The sequence below is a fragment of the Equus caballus genome, chromosome 10, assembly GCF_041296265.1.
Source record: "Equus caballus isolate H_3958 breed thoroughbred chromosome 10, TB-T2T, whole genome shotgun sequence".
Classification (NCBI taxonomy): Eukaryota; Metazoa; Chordata; class Mammalia; order Perissodactyla; family Equidae; genus Equus; species Equus caballus.
Genome location: NC_091693.1, coordinates 28,251,092 through 28,270,881, shown reverse-complemented (window position 1 = coordinate 28,270,881; position 19,790 = coordinate 28,251,092). Strand labels below are relative to the sequence as shown.

At 51.7% G+C, this 19,790-nt stretch overlaps 1 protein-coding gene across 11 annotated transcripts; it reads right to left on the bottom strand.

Annotated features, from left to right (window-relative positions):
- Positions 1 to 4,750: 4,750 nt before the first annotated feature.
- ZNF135 (zinc finger protein 135) lies at positions 4,751 to 19,218 on the bottom strand. Of its 11 annotated transcripts, XM_070225082.1 has the most exons (6): positions 18,728 to 18,779; positions 17,004 to 17,076; positions 11,485 to 11,611; positions 11,105 to 11,177; positions 10,687 to 10,770; positions 4,751 to 8,506 (listed from the first exon to the last, which is right to left on the bottom strand). In XM_070225082.1, the coding sequence occupies exons 4-6, from the start codon at positions 11,175 to 11,177 to the stop codon at positions 6,783 to 6,785; spliced, it is 1,881 nt and encodes a 626-aa protein (XP_070081183.1). In that variant the 5' UTR covers positions 11,485 to 11,611; positions 17,004 to 17,076; positions 18,728 to 18,779; the 3' UTR covers positions 4,751 to 6,782. The 11 variants fall into 11 exon arrangements, with proteins under 11 accessions (XP_070081183.1, XP_070081186.1, XP_005596672.1 ...); XM_070225085.1 differs by lacking the exons at positions 11,105 to 11,177; positions 18,728 to 18,779 and adding an exon at positions 18,960 to 19,218 and having other exon boundaries at positions 11,442 to 11,611; XM_005596615.4 differs by lacking the exons at positions 11,105 to 11,177; positions 18,728 to 18,779 and adding an exon at positions 18,960 to 19,218.
- Between the last annotated feature and the right edge of the window lie 572 nt (positions 19,219 to 19,790).

The following is a 19,790-nucleotide window of genomic DNA, read 5'->3' as shown; positions in this document are numbered from 1 at the left end:
GGTTGAGCCTTCAATTTCAGGCATGGTGATTTTCCTTAAAGAATTAATGAAAGCAAAGCAGAAATCTACATATATCGAGAGGCTGAAATCCAAAATATACACAAGATTCCCATTTGCATGGAGTTAAATTCTCGATTACAGAGGAACTTCGCCTTAAGTTTCGGTAGAGCCATTCAAAGGAATAATAAGGCATTAATGATAATTAAGATGACTACGTAGCACCATGGAGAATAATTTCTAGGTGTGGCTCAAGAAGTAGAATACAAATATTCTATTGTAACTGTGTAAAGCATGGTGGATGTGGGAAACCATAACAGACAAAGTGTAAAGGTGAAAACAGTTGTATTAGGGTCATGGAATTATGGCTACATTTATTTTTGTTTTTGAATTCCATTAAAAATTCTTTATTTACAGGGCTTTTATAATAAAATTCATTTTTCACCATTTTGAAAAGAATTCTCCCAATTATGGAAAACTTGAAAAACACAGACTTGAAGGGGGAAAATCTCCCAGGTTCCCAACTCACGAGAACTTTTACTTTTGACATCTCAGTATATGTATATCCTTCCAGTCATTTTTCTGGGTATAAGATTTTGGTATGTATATGTTTGGTGCACGTAAAGTTAGCATTCTCATCGTAAGTGTGTGTGGTGAGTATCCTGAATAAGTGAATGAATATTTGAACGACTGAGTGAGTTGTGGGAAGAAATTGTGGACCTTCTTCATTCAGACAGCTGGCGTAACAAGATGGACTGGTATGTTTCTGACGTGGAGAAAGGACCTCCATTCTGCCTTCTGAGCCCAAGGAAAAGTCAAGGCTCAAGCTGCTCCCTCGCCCCTGTGAGGCTCCTGGGACAGGCCACAGTTGAGAGCAGTGGGATTCTGCAGTGCAGCCAATTCAGGAAGCTTGAGCACAATTCGTGCTTGACGCATCCTGGCCCCTGTTCCTCAAGGTGAGGCCTTCAGATCACCTGCTCCACAATCACTCGTGGCCTTGGTGTAGACTCTGGAACCGCCTCAGACCGACCAAAGGAGAATCTCGGGTCTAACACCCCCCCCACCCTCAGGTGGTTTCCATTTACAGCAGAAGCGGAGATCCACCGCCCTCGGAAGTGCTGGGCTCGGTCTTTCCCGAGTCTGCGGAAGTCCAGAGAACGGGGCTAGTGGAACCAGGGGTCAGTCCAGACTAATACGGCCTGAAGCTCCCACGACTGCGGAGTCCCTCTGCAGGAAGAATTCGCAACTGCTCAGATAAGCCAGGTGCCTGGCCTTGGAAGGGGCGCGGGCGAGCGAAGGACCGCGGAGCTTCAGCTGCTTCAACTTCACGCGAGTCCATGAAGCCCGACCTCAGAGCACACGGCCCAGGACTCCCAGCCGTGAGAACGCGGGTTACGGAAAGCACAGTTCCCAGAAGGCCCGGTGACACGGCCGGCTGCCTGGCCCCAGCCTCGAGCTACCAAGAGAGACCTCCGCAGAGCCGGGCTCCCGAGAGACGGCCGCGCGCAACGCGGGCAGCTGTTAGGGAGCCCGTCCCGGGCCGCACGGCCTCCGGAAGTGCGGGCGGGGCGGGGCTCCTGCGGCAGGAGCTTCTGGCTTCCGGCTTCCGGCTTCCGGTAGCGGCTCTGCTTCGGGAGTGAGGCTCTGGGACAGATGAGCCTCAGATTTCCCGGCCTCTCGGCAGGGCCCTTGGGACCGGAGCGGTCTCTCCGGCTGTTCCTGCCTGGGGGCCTGTGCTCTAGCGGTTCCTACGCCTTTTCAGAGACGCTTGCCCTGAAGCCCTGGCTTTAAGGTGCCACCCCCCACACCCGCTGCTTCCCCAATAACGCTGGCGTCCCCCCGTCTCCTCCTCTAGTCTGGTTTACCTTGTTTACCTTCTGATCACCTGGGTGCCTGTCCCGCCCACTGCCTTGAAACAGCCATGAGGCCAGAGGCATCTTCTGTGCCGTTCACGCTTGTTTAACTCTGGCTTGGGCTCTTAATATCCTTCAAAGGGGAGAATACATAAATTAATCCCTCTTGGACAGCAAAGTCTAGAGCCTTCCCTTAAAGACCTGCTCTCCAAAAACAAAAATGACTTGGGCGTGAGTGGGCGGCAGAGGCATGCAGAGCAGCCTGGGAAGGCAGGAAGGCCTCCGAGCAGAAATCTGACTTGCTGGGTTCAGAGGTGGGTGAGAGGGAACAGCATGTAGGTGGCTGGTCTGCTCTTGGCCTCTCCTGAAGACAGCTAGAAGCTTTGACCTCTTTCTCTATTTGTGACTGTGTAAGCTATATAAATATATACTATGTGCCAGTATAAAATACGGGTGTATTCGGATGCACAGGCGCTCTTCAGAAAAGGGTCTCTTTCGTTTTCTCATTTAATAGGAATGATGGTTTTGTGAGTGATGCAAACAATGGGTGTTTTACACTCGCTTTATACTTTGCAGCATGCTTTGGTATTCCATGAGCTCATTTAATTATCACTGCACCCCGAGGAGCAGGTAATTTATCAGTTGTGTTTCCTTAATTGGGGTTGAATTTTCTGTTACTTGCAATGAGGCTAAGCCAAAAGGGAATTCGTTGGCTTGTGTAACTGAGAAGCCCAGCTGACTTGGTATTTCCCTTCCTTGCTTTATTTCTTCTCCATTACACTTACTGTGTAATGTGCCTATAACTTATTCATTTCTCTTTATTTTCCATCTCTTCCACCCAAATGTAAGCTCCTGAGGCCAGGAAGTTTCATGGGTTTTATTGCCTGGTGTATCATCCCAGCATCTGGAGTTGTGCCTGGCCTTTAGTTGTTGCTCAATAAGTAGTTGCTGCCTGAGAGAATTAGAAACATACTGGGAAACCAGAGGTGACTTAATTCTCCACTCTCTATGCATCTCCCACCCAAGGTGCATGTTCTTGGCTGCCAGTCACTGGAAATCCAACTCAAAATTGTGGATGTCTTGAGGATACTTTTTATTTTCCATAACAGGAAGACCAGAAGATGAGCTCCAAGGTGGGGCCACTGGGGCTCTGCTTGAATTCCAGATGACTCGGCTCTGCTGTCTTCTTTGAGTTGACTTTTTCCTCAGGATGGTTTCCCTCATAGTTTAGAGATATGCTTCCTTGTTCATGTCCAGAGGAAGACAGAGTCTCTCCTTAGCAAAGAATGAGACGTTCCCCTTTGTCTCATTGAACCTACATAAGCCACAGTTTCACCCCTGGACACCACAGCCTTGCTCTGATTGGCTGCAGCCTGGGTCCCTGAACCGGTCATTCACCAGAAAGATGGTGTTGCCGTGACTAGCTTGACCCAAGGAGGAGACCTGGTAAATGGGGAGTCACTTTTACTGAGTCACTCGGCTGCATGGGAGGGAGAAAGGGGGTCAGAGAGGGTGCTCCCTGCCCTCAGAGTGTGCTGAGAGTGCTAGACTTTAAGCCAAAAAGCAGACAAATAATGACTGTCATATGTATTACAAAGTTTGGAAAGGGTTCCCTGAGGAAGAGTTCATGGGTCTGAGATGGGAGGATATGTGGGCATTAACCAATTGACAGAGGGAGGGAGTGGTTCCTAAGAGCAGCAGAAAGGGTCTTTCCACAGGCCCTGAGAAGGGCGGCACGTTGTATTTAGCGCTGGGACCCTCATGCTACAGAGGATACAAGAGTCAGCCTCATCATCCCCACCCCAAAGATTTGGACTCATTTGTTCTGGTGCAAGGCCCAGGAATCTGCATTTATAATCAGCACCCTGGTGCTTCTGTTGACAAAAGCCATGGATCCCACTGTGAGAGACACTAGTTCAGAAAAACAAGTAAGGTCTAGGTGGCTGGCACACAGAGATCTGGGGTAGACTGAGACCCAAAGGTGGGTGGATGCCCAATCTTCCAGCACCTTCTCTGCTGGAGTCAGGATTTTCTCTTCATCTGAGGAGTGGTAGGAAGCCACTGGAGGGGGTGAAGCAGGACTGACTCAACTGTATTTGTATTAAAAAAGACTCTCTCCCAGAGTGCATGAGTTACTATTGCTGTGTAACAAACCACCCCAACACTTCACAGAACACAGCACTACAATTTGTTTGGCTCACAGATTCAGGGGCTCAGTAATTTGGAAAGGGCACAACAGGGATGGTTTGTCTCTGCTCCACCGTGTTTGAGGCCTCAGCTGGGAACTTGAAGGCTGAGGTAGGTTGAAAACTGAGGGTCTGGAGTCATCTGAAGACTTGTTCACTTACATGCCTGATGAACCTGGGGGCCTCAGAGACTGGGACTGCTGACTGGAACCCCTAAGCAGAGCCTGTGTGGCTTGGGCATCCTCACAGTAGGGCGGCCTCAGGGTAGCTGGACTTCCCACATGGCGTCTCAGGGCTCCAAGTATAAGTGTTCCAGTGAGCATGGTGTAAACCGCATGGCCTCTTCTGACCTAGCCTCAGAACTCTACCCCATTCTTCACCTTAACCTCTGTTCACCCCCTTCAGTTTTCCTTGTTGATCTTTTAGTGTCAATAATTAAGACCTATCAGCAACTGTCCAAGTCTGTGAGGTCCTCGAGAGTCAGGAGTGCATTCGTCCCACAGTTTTCCTGACACCCTTCTGGAAGGGACTTTCACCTCGTTCCTGGTTTAGGGCAGAAGCGATACTGTGGGCAGTGCTCCATGGCTCCCAACTGCCTGCTGTATTCCTCTTTCTATCATTGCAGGGGAAGGAGGGGGAGGGGCAGAGAGGGCAGGCAGGAGCTTGTACAACTCCATTTCCCAGCAATCTGGCATTTTCACAGGATGGCAAGAGTGCGTGGTTGGGTTCCATTTTTACTGAACAGAATTGCAATAGAAGAGTCTTAACATTTTTTCCAAACATAATGTTCTATGATAAGAATGATATTCCTAGAGAGCCTGAAATATGCACAACCAGCATTGCGTATTTGCTACACTAGACTTAGGGGGAGGAGCCTGTCATGCCATTTACCTAAAGAAGCTGATCTTCCCAGTACATCTGCTTTCCTTGGGGACAAGAAGCTACACAAGGGGAAGCATGGAGGGCGGGGCACGTGCAATAAAAGAGGGAGGACAGAACAGCTGATCAAAGGACCAAGGCTACTGAGCTTCCCTTTCAGTGCAGCCACTGGCCAGCTACACATGGCAAATGAGCACTTGAGATGTGGCTACAGGGAATTAAGATATGCTGCAAATGTGAAATACACACTGGAGTTCAAAGACATAGTGTACAGAAAGAAAGGAAAACGTCTCAGTGATTTTTATATTGACAACATGTCAAAATGGTAACATTTGGGATACATAGAGACCAGTAGTGAATTAACTTCACCTGTTTTTGCTTGCCTTTTTCAATAGGACTGTTACAGTATTTAAGTTTACTGATGCAGCTTGCACTGTTTCTATTGCAGAGAGCTGCAAGGCACTATTTACTGATTTTCTTAAGTGGCATTTAAATGACTCTGAAATTATTCCAAAAAAGAGGAGGCATTCCACAGGCATACTGAGGAACAGTATTGGAAGACTATTTGCAACATGGTTCCCCCAAGGGAGAAATTTCAAGTTAACTGGAAACTTACATCCCAGCATTGTGATTAGGAAAATCAGACTAATTGATATAACCCTAACTGATGGTTGGTGACCGAAACCAGCCAATACACTTCAAATATGGGTTCTAATGAGGGTAGCAAGTGGTTGTCGGGGGACTGCTGGTAGTGGACTCAGAGTTCGATGAAATACTATGGACCTTTAAGTTAAATTAGATTTTAACAAAAGCTTATTAAACACCAGGATGAAGAATCAAGAGAAGAAAAATGTTCAAGAGAAGATTAACTTGTACATTTCTCAAGAGAGAGAAATCTTGCAAAACATAAGGTTCCATGTGGAGGTGCTATTGCTCATAAGATGGTGGCTTAACAAAGGGAAAAATCTTCCTCTTTTTGTGAAACAGCAACATCTGTGTTCTTAATGCCTGTGAGTCCTGCAGAGAGACTGATAGCAAGCAGAGCAGCAAAAGCCATCTCAGAATCCAGAAGACTCCACAGAAGTGGCTTTACATTTCAAGTCTTCCTATACAAATCTTTTCAATTCCATTGCATATAAAGGTTGATTTATTGCAAAATAACGCAGATAATTTAAAATGTTTATAGTACACGGATACTCTTGTCTCATGGAATTCAAAACTGTGAGACTGGTTGCCATGTATCTTGATCAAACAATTTACACACAAATCAGGAAACTTTGCACTGAGACAGCTGAGTATCCATGCTGATTCCATAAGGATGTGCTCGTGTCTGGAGCACTCTGCCATACTGTTTGTAGGGACTATCAGAGTCAGCTTGCACCGTTGATAAGCACTTCTCCCCTGCTAAGAATGTAACGTGCAATAATGATAAATTCTGGCTGCATTTGGTTCTTTTATATGAAAGGCATTCGTTGGGTTTCTCACCACTCTGAAAATCTCTGGTTTGGAATATGGTCAATCCTTGGACAGAATTCCCCAGATCCACTACATTTCCTCCATTTCTCTCTCTGTAGGATCAATGACATAGCATTCATGGGCACTCATGGCTAAAGTTTCCCCACGTTGATTGCACATGTCCCTACTGTTTGGATGACCTGATAGTCAGGGATGGACGACCTGGAGCTCAGTATCCCCACCGTCATTTCCCTCACTGTGAACTCTGAGGGTGTCTGAGGAGTATGTTGACTGTGAAAGCTTGTGTATAAAAATGTTTCTGTTGCTTCTCATGAGTATCATCGGGTCAAGTCTAGTAAGGAATGAGCTATGGCTTAAGGCTTTCCTGTGTCCCTGCACACGTGGAATGGGTCTACCCAGTGTGAGTTCTCTGGTGCTTGGTGAGGGAGGAGCTGTGTGTGAAGGCTTTCCCACAGTCCCTGCATTCATACGGTTTCTCTCCCGTGTGGATCCTCCGGTGCTGAGTCAGGTGGGTGCTCTGCCGGAAGGATTTGCCACAGTCCTGACATTCGTAGGGCTTTTCCCCCGTGTGTGTCCTTTCGTGCTGGCTGAGTGATGAGCTGTGACTGAAGGATTTCCCACATTCATTACACCCATAGGGCTTTTCCTTGGTGTGAATCCTCTGGTGCTCTATGAGAAGGGAGCTCTGGCTGAAGGCTCTGCCACACTCAGTACACTCATAGGGCTTTTCTCCTGTGTGGATCCTCTGATGCTGAATGAGGGGGGCGAGCTGGCTGAAGGCTCTGCTGCAGGTGTTACACTTGTAGGGCTTCTCACCGGTGTGGATCCGCTGGTGCTTAGTTAGGGAGGAGCTGTGGCTGAAGGCCTTGCCACAGTCGCCACACTCATAGGGCTTCTCCCCAGTGTGGATTCTCTGGTGCTGGGTGAGGTGTGTGCTCTGCCGGAAGGCCTTCCCGCACTGACTGCACTCATAGGGCTTCTCGCCCGTGTGCGTCCGCTCGTGCTGGCTGAGTGACGAGCTATGACTGAAAGTCTTCCCACACTCATTGCACCCATAGGGTTTCTCTCCCGTGTGAATTCTTCGATGCTCCGTCAAGAGTGTGCTCTGGCTGAAGGCTTTCCCACACTCATTGCACTCATAGGGCTTCTCTCCCGTGTGCGTCCTCTGATGCTGAATCAGCGGTGTGATCTGGGTGAAGGCTTTGCCACACTCATGGCACTCATAGGGCTTCTCCCCGGTGTGGATGCGCTGGTGTTTGGTCAAGGAGGAGCTGTGGCTGAAGGCCTTGCCACACTCCCCACACTGATAGGGCTTCTCCCCAGTGTGGATTCGCAGGTGCTGTGTGAGGTGGATGCTCTGCCGGAAGGCCTTCCCACATTCACTGCACTCATAGGGTTTCTCACCCGTGTGTGTCCGCTCGTGCTGGCTGAAGGAAGACCTAAAACTGAAGGATTTCCCACATTCACTGCACTCGTAGGGCTTCTCGCCAGTATGAGTCCTCTGGTGCTGGATCAGTGGGGCGATCTGGTTGAAGGTCCTCCCACACTGACTGCACTTATAAGGTTTCTCGCCAGTGTGGATTCTCTGGTGTTTGGTCAGTGCCGAGCTGTTTCGGAAACCTTTTCCACACTCGTGACATTCGTAAGGTCTCTCTCCTGTGTGTGTTCGGTGGTGTTCAATGAGTGCTGAGCTGTGACTAAAGGCCTTTCCACATTCCTGACATTTGTAGGGTTTCTCTTTTGCATAGGTTTTCTGTTGGGAATTTAACTTGGAGTCCAGATTCTCCCTCTTTCCATGTGTCCCCCACATGTGGGGGCCTCGTCTTTCAGGGGTCATTGGCTGAATGCCAAGACCAGGGCCCAGACCTCTGTTTTCCCCAAGCCCATTCCCCACCTGCTGCTCCTGAATGAGTGTCTTCTCCAGTGTGAAGGCCACCTGTAGCACACGGGCATCTAGGTTCCTGTGACTCCGCTCCCAGTGGCCGTTGGCATCTCCCTGCTCAGGGCACCACAGATTGTCCCACAGGAACCTTTCTACCAGGACACTGTTAGGTACTTCTTCAGTGATGTCTTGTCTTGGAACTGACGGTTTGGTTTGGGGTCTAGTTTCCAAGTCTGAAAGAAACAAAAAACAGAATGTCCCTTAATCCCTGTTCTGGGGGAAGAGTTTGTGGTGGGTGGGCAGATGGAAGGATAAAACTGATGGTTTTGAAAGGTTCGAGGCACAAGTGGCTTTGACCATTTAAAAACATGGTTTTGCACATCAGGGAAAGAAGAGGAGAGGGAGGGGAGGCACAGGGAACAACCAGGGGTGGGTGAGCTGTATGGGGGTAGGTGTAGGGTTTGCGAGAGGAGCAGAGAACATGAAGGTGGGGAGAGGGTGCTGAGGAGAGAGTGAGCATTCGGAGAAACTGTCGACAGATGCCCCAGGCTTGGGAAGAGCAGGGCGATGGCCAGGCTTGGGCTAAAGCCACCTCCACAGTGCCAGGTGGTGATGGGAGGAAAAGCCACCACCTGGGGAGGGACCACCCAGCCAGCCCTCCCCCTGCTCAGGTCCAGGTTCTTCTCAGCATCCTCTCACTGCTGTGCCTCTTCACCCAGACTTAAAGAAACCCATCAGCTCCCCTAGCCTGAGAACAGCTGAGATGCCCAGCACTAGGAGGATGGATAGATGACCTGTGGGGTGTCAGAGGACTTGGATCTGATTTATTTTGTCTGTCTCACTAAGTGGGGCTCCCCAAGGGTGGGGGCTTCTGTCCACCTTGGTCACCATCGTACCCCCAGCCCCCAGGAGAGGTCAGCAGACATGCTGAATGAACGAACAAATACACTCCCTCTACCTCCTTCCTGGCAGGAGGGCCTCTGTGGCCTGGTACCCAGCCCTCTCTGCACAGCCACGCCTCAGGACCCACAACCCGCACCCTGACACTGGATTGGCCTAAGGGAGTGATGTGGGCGCCTTTCCCATTTATGTTCCAATCTAGTGAAAAGTTAAGAAGGAAAAAATAGGTCAAGTTAGGTGTGGTTGACAGAATAGTGGCTCCCAAAGATGCCCACATCCTAATCCCTGATCCTATGAACATGCTGTTACCTTACATGCTGAGGAAGAATTAAGGTTGCTACTCAGGTGACATTAGCTAATCATCTGAGATTACCCTGGATTAGCGGGCTGGGTCTAACATAATTACAAGTGTTCCTAAATGTGAGAGAGAGGCATGGGGGTCAGAGTGACACATGAGAGACAATGTGACCAGCCATTGCTGACTCTGAAGATGGACAAGGCCATGAGTCAAGGGATGTGGGCAGCTTCCAGAAGCTGGAAAATGAAAGGAAGTGGACTCTCCCCAGACTCTCCAGAAGGAGCATTGCCCTGCGGACACTGTGACTGGAGCTCAGTGAGACCCAGGATGGACTTCTGACCTCTAAGACCGTAAGCTGAGCCGAGTTGCTTTAAGCCACTAAGTTTATGGTAATTTGTCACAGCAGCAATAGCAAGCCAATATACTGGGTAAGGGCTGGTTATTATTTGAGGCTGGGGAGACCCTAGGAGCCCCTGCCACACACTAACCATCCTTCTTGGGCCCTGGCAATGGGCCGCCACTTAACCAGGGTCAGGGCCTGACGCCAGAGGGCAACTGCCTGCCAGAGTGCTGGGACCCCCACTTCCTGCAGAGTTGCCTATGGTCTCAGGAGCTGGACAAGAGGTATGAAGAGCAGAACTGCCTGGCCCACCTACAGGCACAGGGCAGAGCCCAGCTGGGATCCACCAACCCACAGATGCATGAGTCATAAGTGAGTCTTTGGTCTAAACCACTGAGGCTGGAGTGTTTGTTACATGGCCAGAGCTGACTGCTGCACCACCCCAGGGCCTTTGCACTTTGGTTTCCTCTGCCCGGAATTCTGTTCTCCTGGCTGGTTTCATGGCAGCACTGTTCTTGGGTTCAGGCTTCACCTCACATGTCATCCCATGGGGAGGCGAGCCCTTGTCTCTCTGCTCAGGTCCCCGCAACCCTGGTCTCCACCTTAGCACCTGCTTTCATTTTCTTAGCCTTCATCACAATCTGTGCTCACTGTGTTCACTGTTATTACTTTAGCTAGTATTGTGCACCCCTTTCCCACACCAAGAATGTAAATTCAGTGACAACAGGCACTCATCTCACTCACAGCAGGATAGGCATGTGGTGAGTGTTCACTGAAAGTCACTTTGCTGTGAAGAATCCAAGAGCAGATACGGGGAGAACCTGGGCTGGGTGGGCTCCTCGGCCTCAAGGCCCTCACCTCACCTGGGCACATACCTTGGGGAAGGCCCTTGTCCACTGCCCACGGCTCTGTCACCTGCTCCAGCAGGGAGATGACGTCCAGCTTCGGGAGCCAGTGTCCTGCTCGGGGGAGACCCGCGGAGTGAGTGCTTCTGTCCAGGACCCTTCCAGCCCTCTGCCCACTCCACCCTCAGTCTCCCAGGACCCAAGGGCTAGGGGTTCTGAGAGGCCACATCTGTTATGGTAACAGCCCCTGACATTCCTTAGGGACTTGCTCTCCCCACTCTGAGTCCCTGACGCCACCCCTGACCCCAGGGTGGATATGTGGCCCAGTCCCAGCCAATCAGAGCTCTGCTTCCTCCCCCAAGTACTGGCAACAATGACCAGCGTGGAGGGGACCTGGTTGTCAAACAAGATAACCCAGGCACTTTTTATGGGGCCCCGGGACACAGACCCTGCCTCTTCTGCTGCTCTTGGACCCAGGAGAGGCACCCTGGCAGCTGTCCTGTCACCTGCAGAGGGGCCATCTGTGAATGGAGGCAGAAGGAGGGGCTCTTGAGAGCATCATGGATGACCAGGCCTCCCTGGGATTCTGCGGTCACCGGGCCCAGGACATCCCTCTGACCCCATGAGTTTCTGCTTCTGGCATTTTTAGGTGGGATCTATAACTTGCAGCCAAAACATCCTAACTGATATTCCCTAAAATGGATCCTTGAAGTCCAAGACACACCCCACATATTCGCTTTTAAGGCCTAGACCAACCCCCACTTTTACCCCAGGAGAATCAGAACCTGTGCCGGGGGCAGACCATCAGGGGAACGGGTGTGGCCTCACCCACGGAGACCAGGAGCCCAAAGGTCTCCAGCATCACATCGCGGTACAGGGTCCTCTGGGCGGGCTCCAGCTGCCCCCACTCCTCCCGGGTGAAGTCCACAACCACGTCCTCAAAGGTCACTTGCTCCTGAAACATCACACACAAGTGCCCTCAGCCAGGCCAAGCTGGCACTGGCTGCTGGTGGGAGAAGCTGGTGAATGGGGATGTCGGCCAAGCTGGATGGGAGGGGGTTTTCCCGGGTCTGGTGATTTGGGCCAGGTTTTTCCTGTGGGGCCTGGGGGCTCTGGAGGAAGGGGAGATCTTAGGATGTAAGAGGACACACCCTGTCTTCCAGCAATTTGGCTGGAGAAAAGTCTCTTGAAATAAGGAATGCTGCTGAGGAGTCAACAATGAAAGGAAGGACAGTCCTGGGCATGTTGGGGTCACCAGGAACTGTGCTTGCCTGAGAGGTCCCTGGGAGTGGCAGTGGGGGCAGGGAATACCTGGAAAACTGTCAGGTTGGATCCCTGCCTCAGCCTTGTGGCCGAAATAACATCCTGATGGGTCCAAGACAAAAGATGAATAACACAAAGCCCTTGTGAAAGAGGCGATTAAAGAAAAAATACTGGGGTATAGATGATCTTTCTAATCATGAGATGAAACCTAGATGTTTCCCCTCCTTCTCTATTAGTTATCTATTGATAACGTAACAAATTACCCCAGAGTTGGTGTCTTAAAGCAACACCCATTTACCATCTCAGTTCTGCAGGTCAGAACTCCAACAAGGCGCAGCTGAGCCCTCTGCTCGGGTCTCATGGGGCCAAAATCAAGTCTCAGCCAGACTGTGTTCCTGGCTGGAAGCTCTGGGGAAAAACTGCTCCCTGACTCATTCTTGTTGACGGAAATCAGTTCCTTGAGGCTGTAGGACGCAGTCCCCATTTTCCTGCAAGCTGTTGGTTAGAGGTCATTCTGAGCTCCTAGAAGCCGCCCCCTCCATGACAGCTTATAACATGGATATCTGCTTTCTTCTTGACAAGCTGAATGCGTATCTCCAACCTCCTCTCCCGCAACCAGCCAGGCAACCTGTTTTAAAACCAACCTGTTTTAAAAGGGCTCATGTGATTAGGTCAGGTCCACTCGGACTACCTCCCTTTCTTCAGGCCAATTGTGTACATGACATGACACAGTCAAGGGAGTGCCATCTCATCCTATTAACAGGTTCCGGGGACTATGCAGGGCATGCACACTGAGGGGGAGCAGGAAATCTGGGGGCATCTTAGAATTCTGATTACCATATTTCTCTCCAAGAAAGAGTTGAGATATTCAACTAGTAAAAACACATGCACTGCCAAACCACCATGAACAAATCTGAAGAACAGATGGCCAACTGGAAAACATATGCACAACATGTGATGAATCTAGGGCACTAATTTCTTTCCTTAATGCATAAAAAGCTCCTACAAATCAACAAGACAGAGGCCAACCACAGCAATCAAATGATGAGCGGCAGACCAGAGCCAGGAGGAAGCCCATGTCCTCAGGGAAAGGAAGGAAGCTCCTACCTGCTGCCTACGCTGGAGGTGCCTCCTTCATCTGTAATGACCTGCCCAGTCTCCACTGGCACCTGGGTTTGTGTCTGGATTCAGCAGGGAGGGGATGGTGGCCCCTGTGTCTGGCCAACTGGGAGTAAAGATGGCACAGGCTGCTGTGTACTGAGCACGTCTGATAGGCTAAGCACTGGGGTACAGCAGCTAAGGATTATTAGAGGGGGCTAAGCTTCACCAATCATAAAAATATATGCAAGAAAATGACAATAACAAAAACCCATGTGGTGGGCAGGGAAAGAGGAGCTCAAAAACCAGCTCAGCTTAAAACCAAGTCCTAATATAGGAAAGAAGGAGCCTAGATTAGTTAGGAAGAAGAAGATTGCTCAGATAACAGACTGGTGAAAACTTTAGCCACAAGGGGAAAATCTACCATATCCTGGAATATATTCTAGAAGAGTTACAGAAGATTTAAAAACTGACCCAGTAAAACCACCTCCCATGTCACCCATGCCAGGCCCTGGAACAATACTTCATCCCATTTAATCTCCGCAGCAACCTTGTGAGAGGTCCGCGCTGCTGAGAGCCCGTTTCACCGAAGCTGGGGGAGCTTACGTGTCTTGCCCAAAGTTATACAGCCAGAAGGCAGCAAGTCCAAGGGTTGCCTCTGCACGATTGTATTAAGAATCTGTTCCCTATATAAATTAAGTTTAAGCATATGAAGACCCACGTATAAGTAGCAAGTCAGTGTGGTTGTGGGGGAATTTCAAATCAGTGGGCAAGCTGGGTCATCTGGCTGTCTATTTAGGGGAAAAAAATCAATTGATCCCTACCTCACAATATAAATAAATTTCAGAAATCTTAAAGAGCTGAAAGTAAAAAGGAAATAAATTGGAGAAGTATAAGCCATTAGTTTAATAACCCTGGGACAGAGAAAGTCCTCACAGATAAGACATGGAACACTAAAAGTCACAAAGAAGAAAAATGAGTGTAGCAGGCAGAATACTGTCTCCCTAAAGATATTCACGTCCTAATCCCTGGATTACATGGCAAGATGGGATTAAGGTTGCTAATCAGCTGATCGTAAAGTAAGGAGATTATCCTGGAATATCCTGGTGGCCCAACATAATCACAGGGGCAGAAGAAGATAGAAAAGTCAGTGTCACTGTAATGAGATGTGAGGAAGACTCAACTGGCCAGTGTTGGCTTTGAAGATGGAAGGGGGACAGGAGCCCAGCAACGCGAGTGGCCTCTAGATGCTAGAAAAGGCAAGGAAGCGGATCCTCCCCTGGAGCCACCAGAAGAAACACAGCCCTGCTGACACCTTGATTCCAGTGCAGAGAGACTCATTTCAGATTTCTGACCTCAAGAACTATAAAATAATGAACATGTGTAGTTTTAAGCTACTAACTTTGTTGGGATTTGTTACAAAATCAATAGCAAAATAATACATTGAGCCATCAGAATTCATGACTTCTGCATGATAAAAGTCATTGCAAGCCACTTAAAGGACCCATGAGAGCAAATTAAGTATTTGCAACATAAATGAAAAGGATTGGTGGCCTTGTAAAGAGCTGGCAAACCAGTAAGTAAAGGCAAGTAGGAGGACAGAGACCCCAGCCCTTCAGAGAGGAGGAGGGGTGCGGACACAGGCAGGAAGTACTGTCACAATTGACTGTTCTTTCTAAATGCCTACATTTGTTTCTCCAGCAATTCCACTCCCCATCCCTGCTCCCCACAAGAACCTGGCTCCCCTGTGCATCGTTTACACCTACTGGGCAGGCTGGACGCCACCGGGAGGGGAGAAGACAGACTAGCCCTGTTCACCCTCCAGGAGAAACCCACCCAGTACACGACAGGGTAGACTGAGACCCACAGCTGGGAACAGCCTTCCAGACGGAGAAATCCTGAATTGTGGGAATCCCCTGCACAAAATGAAGCAAAGCTCTATTCCCATCTGTCAGAAAAAACGCACATAAACAGAGGGGAAATGAGGCGCATGGTGGTGACACCAGGAGCAGCTTTAGAGGGAAGCCTGGAGACTTTCTAAGAATGGCCTGACTTTTTTTTTTTTTTTAAAGATTGGCACCTGGGCTAACAACTGTTGCCAATCTTTTTTTTTTTTCCTGCTTTATCTCCCCAAACCCCCCCTGTACATAGTTGTATATCTTAGTTGCAGGTCCTTCTAGTTGTGGGATGTGGGACGCTGCCTCAACGTGCTCTGACGAGTGGTGCCATGTCAGTGCCCAGGATCCGAACCCTGGGCCGCTGCAGCAGAGCATGCGAACTTAACCACTCGGCCATGGAGCGGGCCCCAACCTGACATTTTTATAATGAGAACATCACTATGTGTATTGTGTGGCCTTCAACAGTAAGTCAGCCAACTCATCAAGCTAGAAATCACCAGAGAAAATTTCAGGTTTTTGACACAACATTAAGAACTTTAAATTTCTGAACCTTAAAAAAACAAACTCAGAGCAAACACATAGATGGTGCCTGGGCCGTGCCGGCACCGCATGAAGACACACATGGATTGCTCACTTAACATCCCCATGCCCTGGGGATCATGTCTACCCACTGTTCACCCTGGGATGTCAAGCAAGTTGCCCCAAATCAGCCACCGAGGACAGGGCTGCGCCATGATCCCCACCTGGGTCCTCTGGGCTGGGCCAACTCCCTGAAAAGTGAGGGAGAAAAGCAGGCCCGGGGCTGGAACAGGGTTCCAGGCCTGGGGGCCAGGCGGGGAGCTCGGTGCCCCACCTGGTTCCTCCTGGACAAACAGGGGACCCCTTAGATGTCACGGTGGCGTCGGCTGGGGCCGCCTCAGCTGGTATGTCGGCTGGCGTCGGCCGCTCGCTCACACTGTGCCCTGGTGCCTGAGCACAAACAGGGGCTGGGAGAGAGCAGGAGTGAGGACGCAGGTAGGGGTCTCGGCAGCAGGAACCCGGGGGCTGTTTCCTAGACTTTACTTTCGGACATTTAGAAATCGGAAGGGCCAGGACGCAGCAGGATGTGTGCTGAGCACGGGGCCCTCCTACAGCCAGAGGGTCTGAGCTCAGGGGCATCCTGAGCTCAGGCCTGGCTCAGCCACTCCCAGCCAGGGCCTCGGGGATGAGTGCCTCTGTGCCTTGGTTTCCACCTCCTTCCCACCTCATGGGGCTAATGTGGGGGCTGAAGAGGGTGACACGTGTCCAGCACTGACCACAGGGTTTGGAACGTTCATCGTTCCAGCCATTCACTGAGCACCTACTGTGTGCTGGCCTTTGCAGGTGGCAAGAATGGCCAGAACTGCTTCCCAAGGCCCCGGCCCCATCCAGCTGGACTAGGAGGCCTTGCTCTCAGTCTTTCTGCTACAAGTGCCTTCCCTTCATGGAAAGCGCCTGGCGTGGTCCCACCTCCGGGCCTTTGTTCATGCTGTTTCCTCTGCCCAGAACATTCTTTCTGTGCCTCGACCTCACTCCCTCCCCTCCTGCAGGTCTCAGGGAGGCCTCCCGGGCTGTGCTGGTCAATGCCTGATCCCCAAGCCCACCCTCTTCTGGGCCTCATTTCCCTGCACAACACTTGGAATATTTACTTTCCTCATAGGGACTGGGAGCCCCACAGGGATGGCGAATTCTGCTCATGCTGTCTGTTTCCGCACCCACAGTGCCTGCGGCAGTGCCTGGTCCCTGGCAGTTGCTCAGCACCTGTCTGCCAAGTGACTGGCTAAAAAGAGTGAGCTGGGAGTACTGACCTAGAACCCTGTGTGGAGCAAGTGCCAGGCACATCAGTGGATGGATGAGCGATGTCTGCCAGGGCAGCATGGGGCAGCTGGGGGAATCTGAGAGGTCCTCTCAGAGGTGAGGTGTGAGAGCTGGAGGAGGATGTGGAAGTGGCTAAAGCACAGTCCTGGCAGGGGGCAGACTTAGGGCAAAGGCCCTAAGGCCAGAAGGAGCCTGGTGGGGACCCAGGTCAGGGCCTGAGAGATCCAAGTGTGAGGGTGGCAGTATACTCACCCGGGCCCCGGCAGCAAGGAGCCCAGCGGTCATTCCCTCCTCCTCTGGCCTGTTACAGGAACAGCCGGCTCCTCTGCAGGAAGTTGTGGGGAGAAAAGGAAGTGAGAGACTGGGCAGGCACCTGTGGTGACCAGAACCCCCTGCCCTGGAACCCCTGTGCAGGCAGGAGAAGGAGCTGTGGCTCCAGCAGCCTGGAGTCCAGCACCCACGCCAAACCTTGCAACAGTGAAACCTCAGTGGGGCACTTTCCAAGCGCCTGCATCTGCCCAGTGCCATTCCACATGCTATTCCAGGCACTGTTGAAGGATGATCTCAAACTTTCCCACCCTATTCTGCAGAGAGGGAAACTGATAGCCAGGGGGCAAAGGGCACAACCGTGGCTGCACAGATGATTGCCAGAGTGAGGGCTATTTCTGCGACTATGACAGAAAGCCAGACAGTTCTGGGGTTCCTGGACACGGTTTGGTGTGCCTCAGTTTCTCTCTCCCATAAAAAGAGGGTGGTGACCCAACATGAAGACGACGGGCACTGAAGGGTGAAAAGGGCAAATGGAGCTGGGCGGCGTCCCCGAGAGGCGCCTGTGCGGGAGGGAAGCCTGAGCTTCCGGTAGCAGCTCCGGAGCACCCTGCACGCACATCCCTGGCAGGCTGCCCACCACCGAATAGGCCGAAGGAAGGAGGGTCCCCCGGTCTCGGGGCCTGCACAATCCCCAATTCTGCCCGGCGTGCTGTGCCCGCTGTCTTCACTGCAGTTTCCAGCTGGGAGTCATCTCGTTCAGCGATGTGCTTATGGGTTTCTTTCCTTTTTTTTTTGTGCTGCTTTTTCTCCCCAAATCCCCCCAGTACATAGCTGCATATTCTAGTTGTGAGTGCCTCTGGTTGTGCTATGTGGGACACCGCCTCAGCGTGGCCTGACCAGCGGTGCCATGTTCGTGCCCAGGATGCGAACCAGGGAAACCCTGGGCCGCCAAAGCGGAGCACCCAAACTTAACCACTGGGCCACAGGGCCCACGCACTTATGGGTTTATCATTTCCCCGCCCACCTGTGGGCTCCGGGAGCGGACACAATATTGGGATATCCACAGAGGCTCTGGGGCATAAGACAGGCCCTAGCCCCCAGAACATCTGAATACGTGTTTGTTGAATTAATGAAGGAGCCTGGATGCCGGACATGCAGTCAGTGCTCAACAAAAGCTTAATATATAATGAGTCTGTTTTCTGGGTCCTAGGGAACTGGAATTAAAATCTTGTGCTTTTGGTCTTCCTCACCTTCATCCTTTAGGGACAGAAGCCCCCTTCAGGAAGGTGAGGCTCCAGAGATGACTCCGTGGTGGGGCATCGGCCTTCCCCACCCTCCAAACCCTGGACATCTCACCAAAGCAGGGGAGGGATGCAGGTCAGGCTAGCTCCAGTCTCTGAAGAGTCTGGCTGGTTGTTTCTCCGACTGTGCCTCCAAGCCGGGAGACCCTGACCCCTTCTGCCAAAGCCAGGACCCCAACCCGCCCCAACCCTCCTCTCAGACTCTACGAACCCCTAAACCCGAGCCCCGCCCACTAGGACCCGCCCCCACCACCTCCAAGGCGACCCGGCCGGGCCTAAAGCAGCAAAGGGGACTCGACACGGATGCGCGCAGCTGGGTACACACCCTGGCCGGGGTCCCAGGGAAGACCCCGGATGCCACACCCGCTCGGCCTCTCGCGGTCTGGCTGCTCCAAGCCTACTTACCCGCAGGACGGCAGGACAAAGGCCGTGGCCGCCACAAGCCAGCACTGCGCCTGCGCAGGCAGGCGTCGAACTACATCTCCCAGAGGGCCGCGCGCTCCCTTCCGGTTATTCAGGGGCTCGCCCCGCCCCTACCTGGGACTCTCGAGCCGCAGCGGCAAGGGTCGGAATCCGAGCGTGGCCTCGCGGCCTCCCGCCTGGCTCAGCTTCCCCGCTCCATCAGAGGTTCACTCACCTGCTAGTTGGCAGCACAAAGACTGCGGCCGCCATCAACCTGGGCTGCGCTTGCGCGTGCCGAACTACATCTCCCAGAAGGCAGCGCGCGCTTCCGTGCTCGCCCCGCCCTCCCCTGGGTCCGAGGCTGCTAGGCTCGGATCTGAGCTCGGCCCTTAGATCCCGCCGGCGTCATCCCAGCCCGTCGCCCCGAAACCCTCCCACGCCGCACTCCCTCGTCTAACGAGAGTATGAAGGCCACGTCCGCCGCTGGCCGGACTGCGCCTGCGCGGAGGGCGCCGAACTACAACTCCCAGAAGGCCACGTGCGGTTCCCGTGTGCCTCTGCCCCCGTTATTCAGGACCGGAGTCCGAGTGTGGACGCCTGTACTTGTCACTTACGTAAATATTCGCTGACCGCTGCTTGAGAGGCCTTGCGAACGTCGCCCCCGCGCTGTTAAGGCGGGTGACTGACTGGGGAGCTAATTTAGAGCGCCCATGAGTGCAGGAGGATGTGGAGCATGGCGGTGGGCAGATCCTGGGGAGAGCCTCCCAGACAGAGGACAGCACAGCTAGTGCGCGGTGCGCGAGGCCTGGGGTTGTGGGAGCATGGCAGCGCCGGTGAGGAGGATGCTGTGAGCGTCCAGGTGAGTTCTCTGGAACAGCTCACACTGCTCTCATCTTGAAAACTATACTGCAACTTTATTGTTGTAAAACAAACCCGTATTTACAAAAAACACCAAGAAATTTAAAACAAAAGCATTCACTAAAATTCCAAACACAGGAGCCGTTTTCATTCTGCCACACTGACCCAGTTTTGGACACTTCCCAGGATTCAGTACAGCCTTATAAGA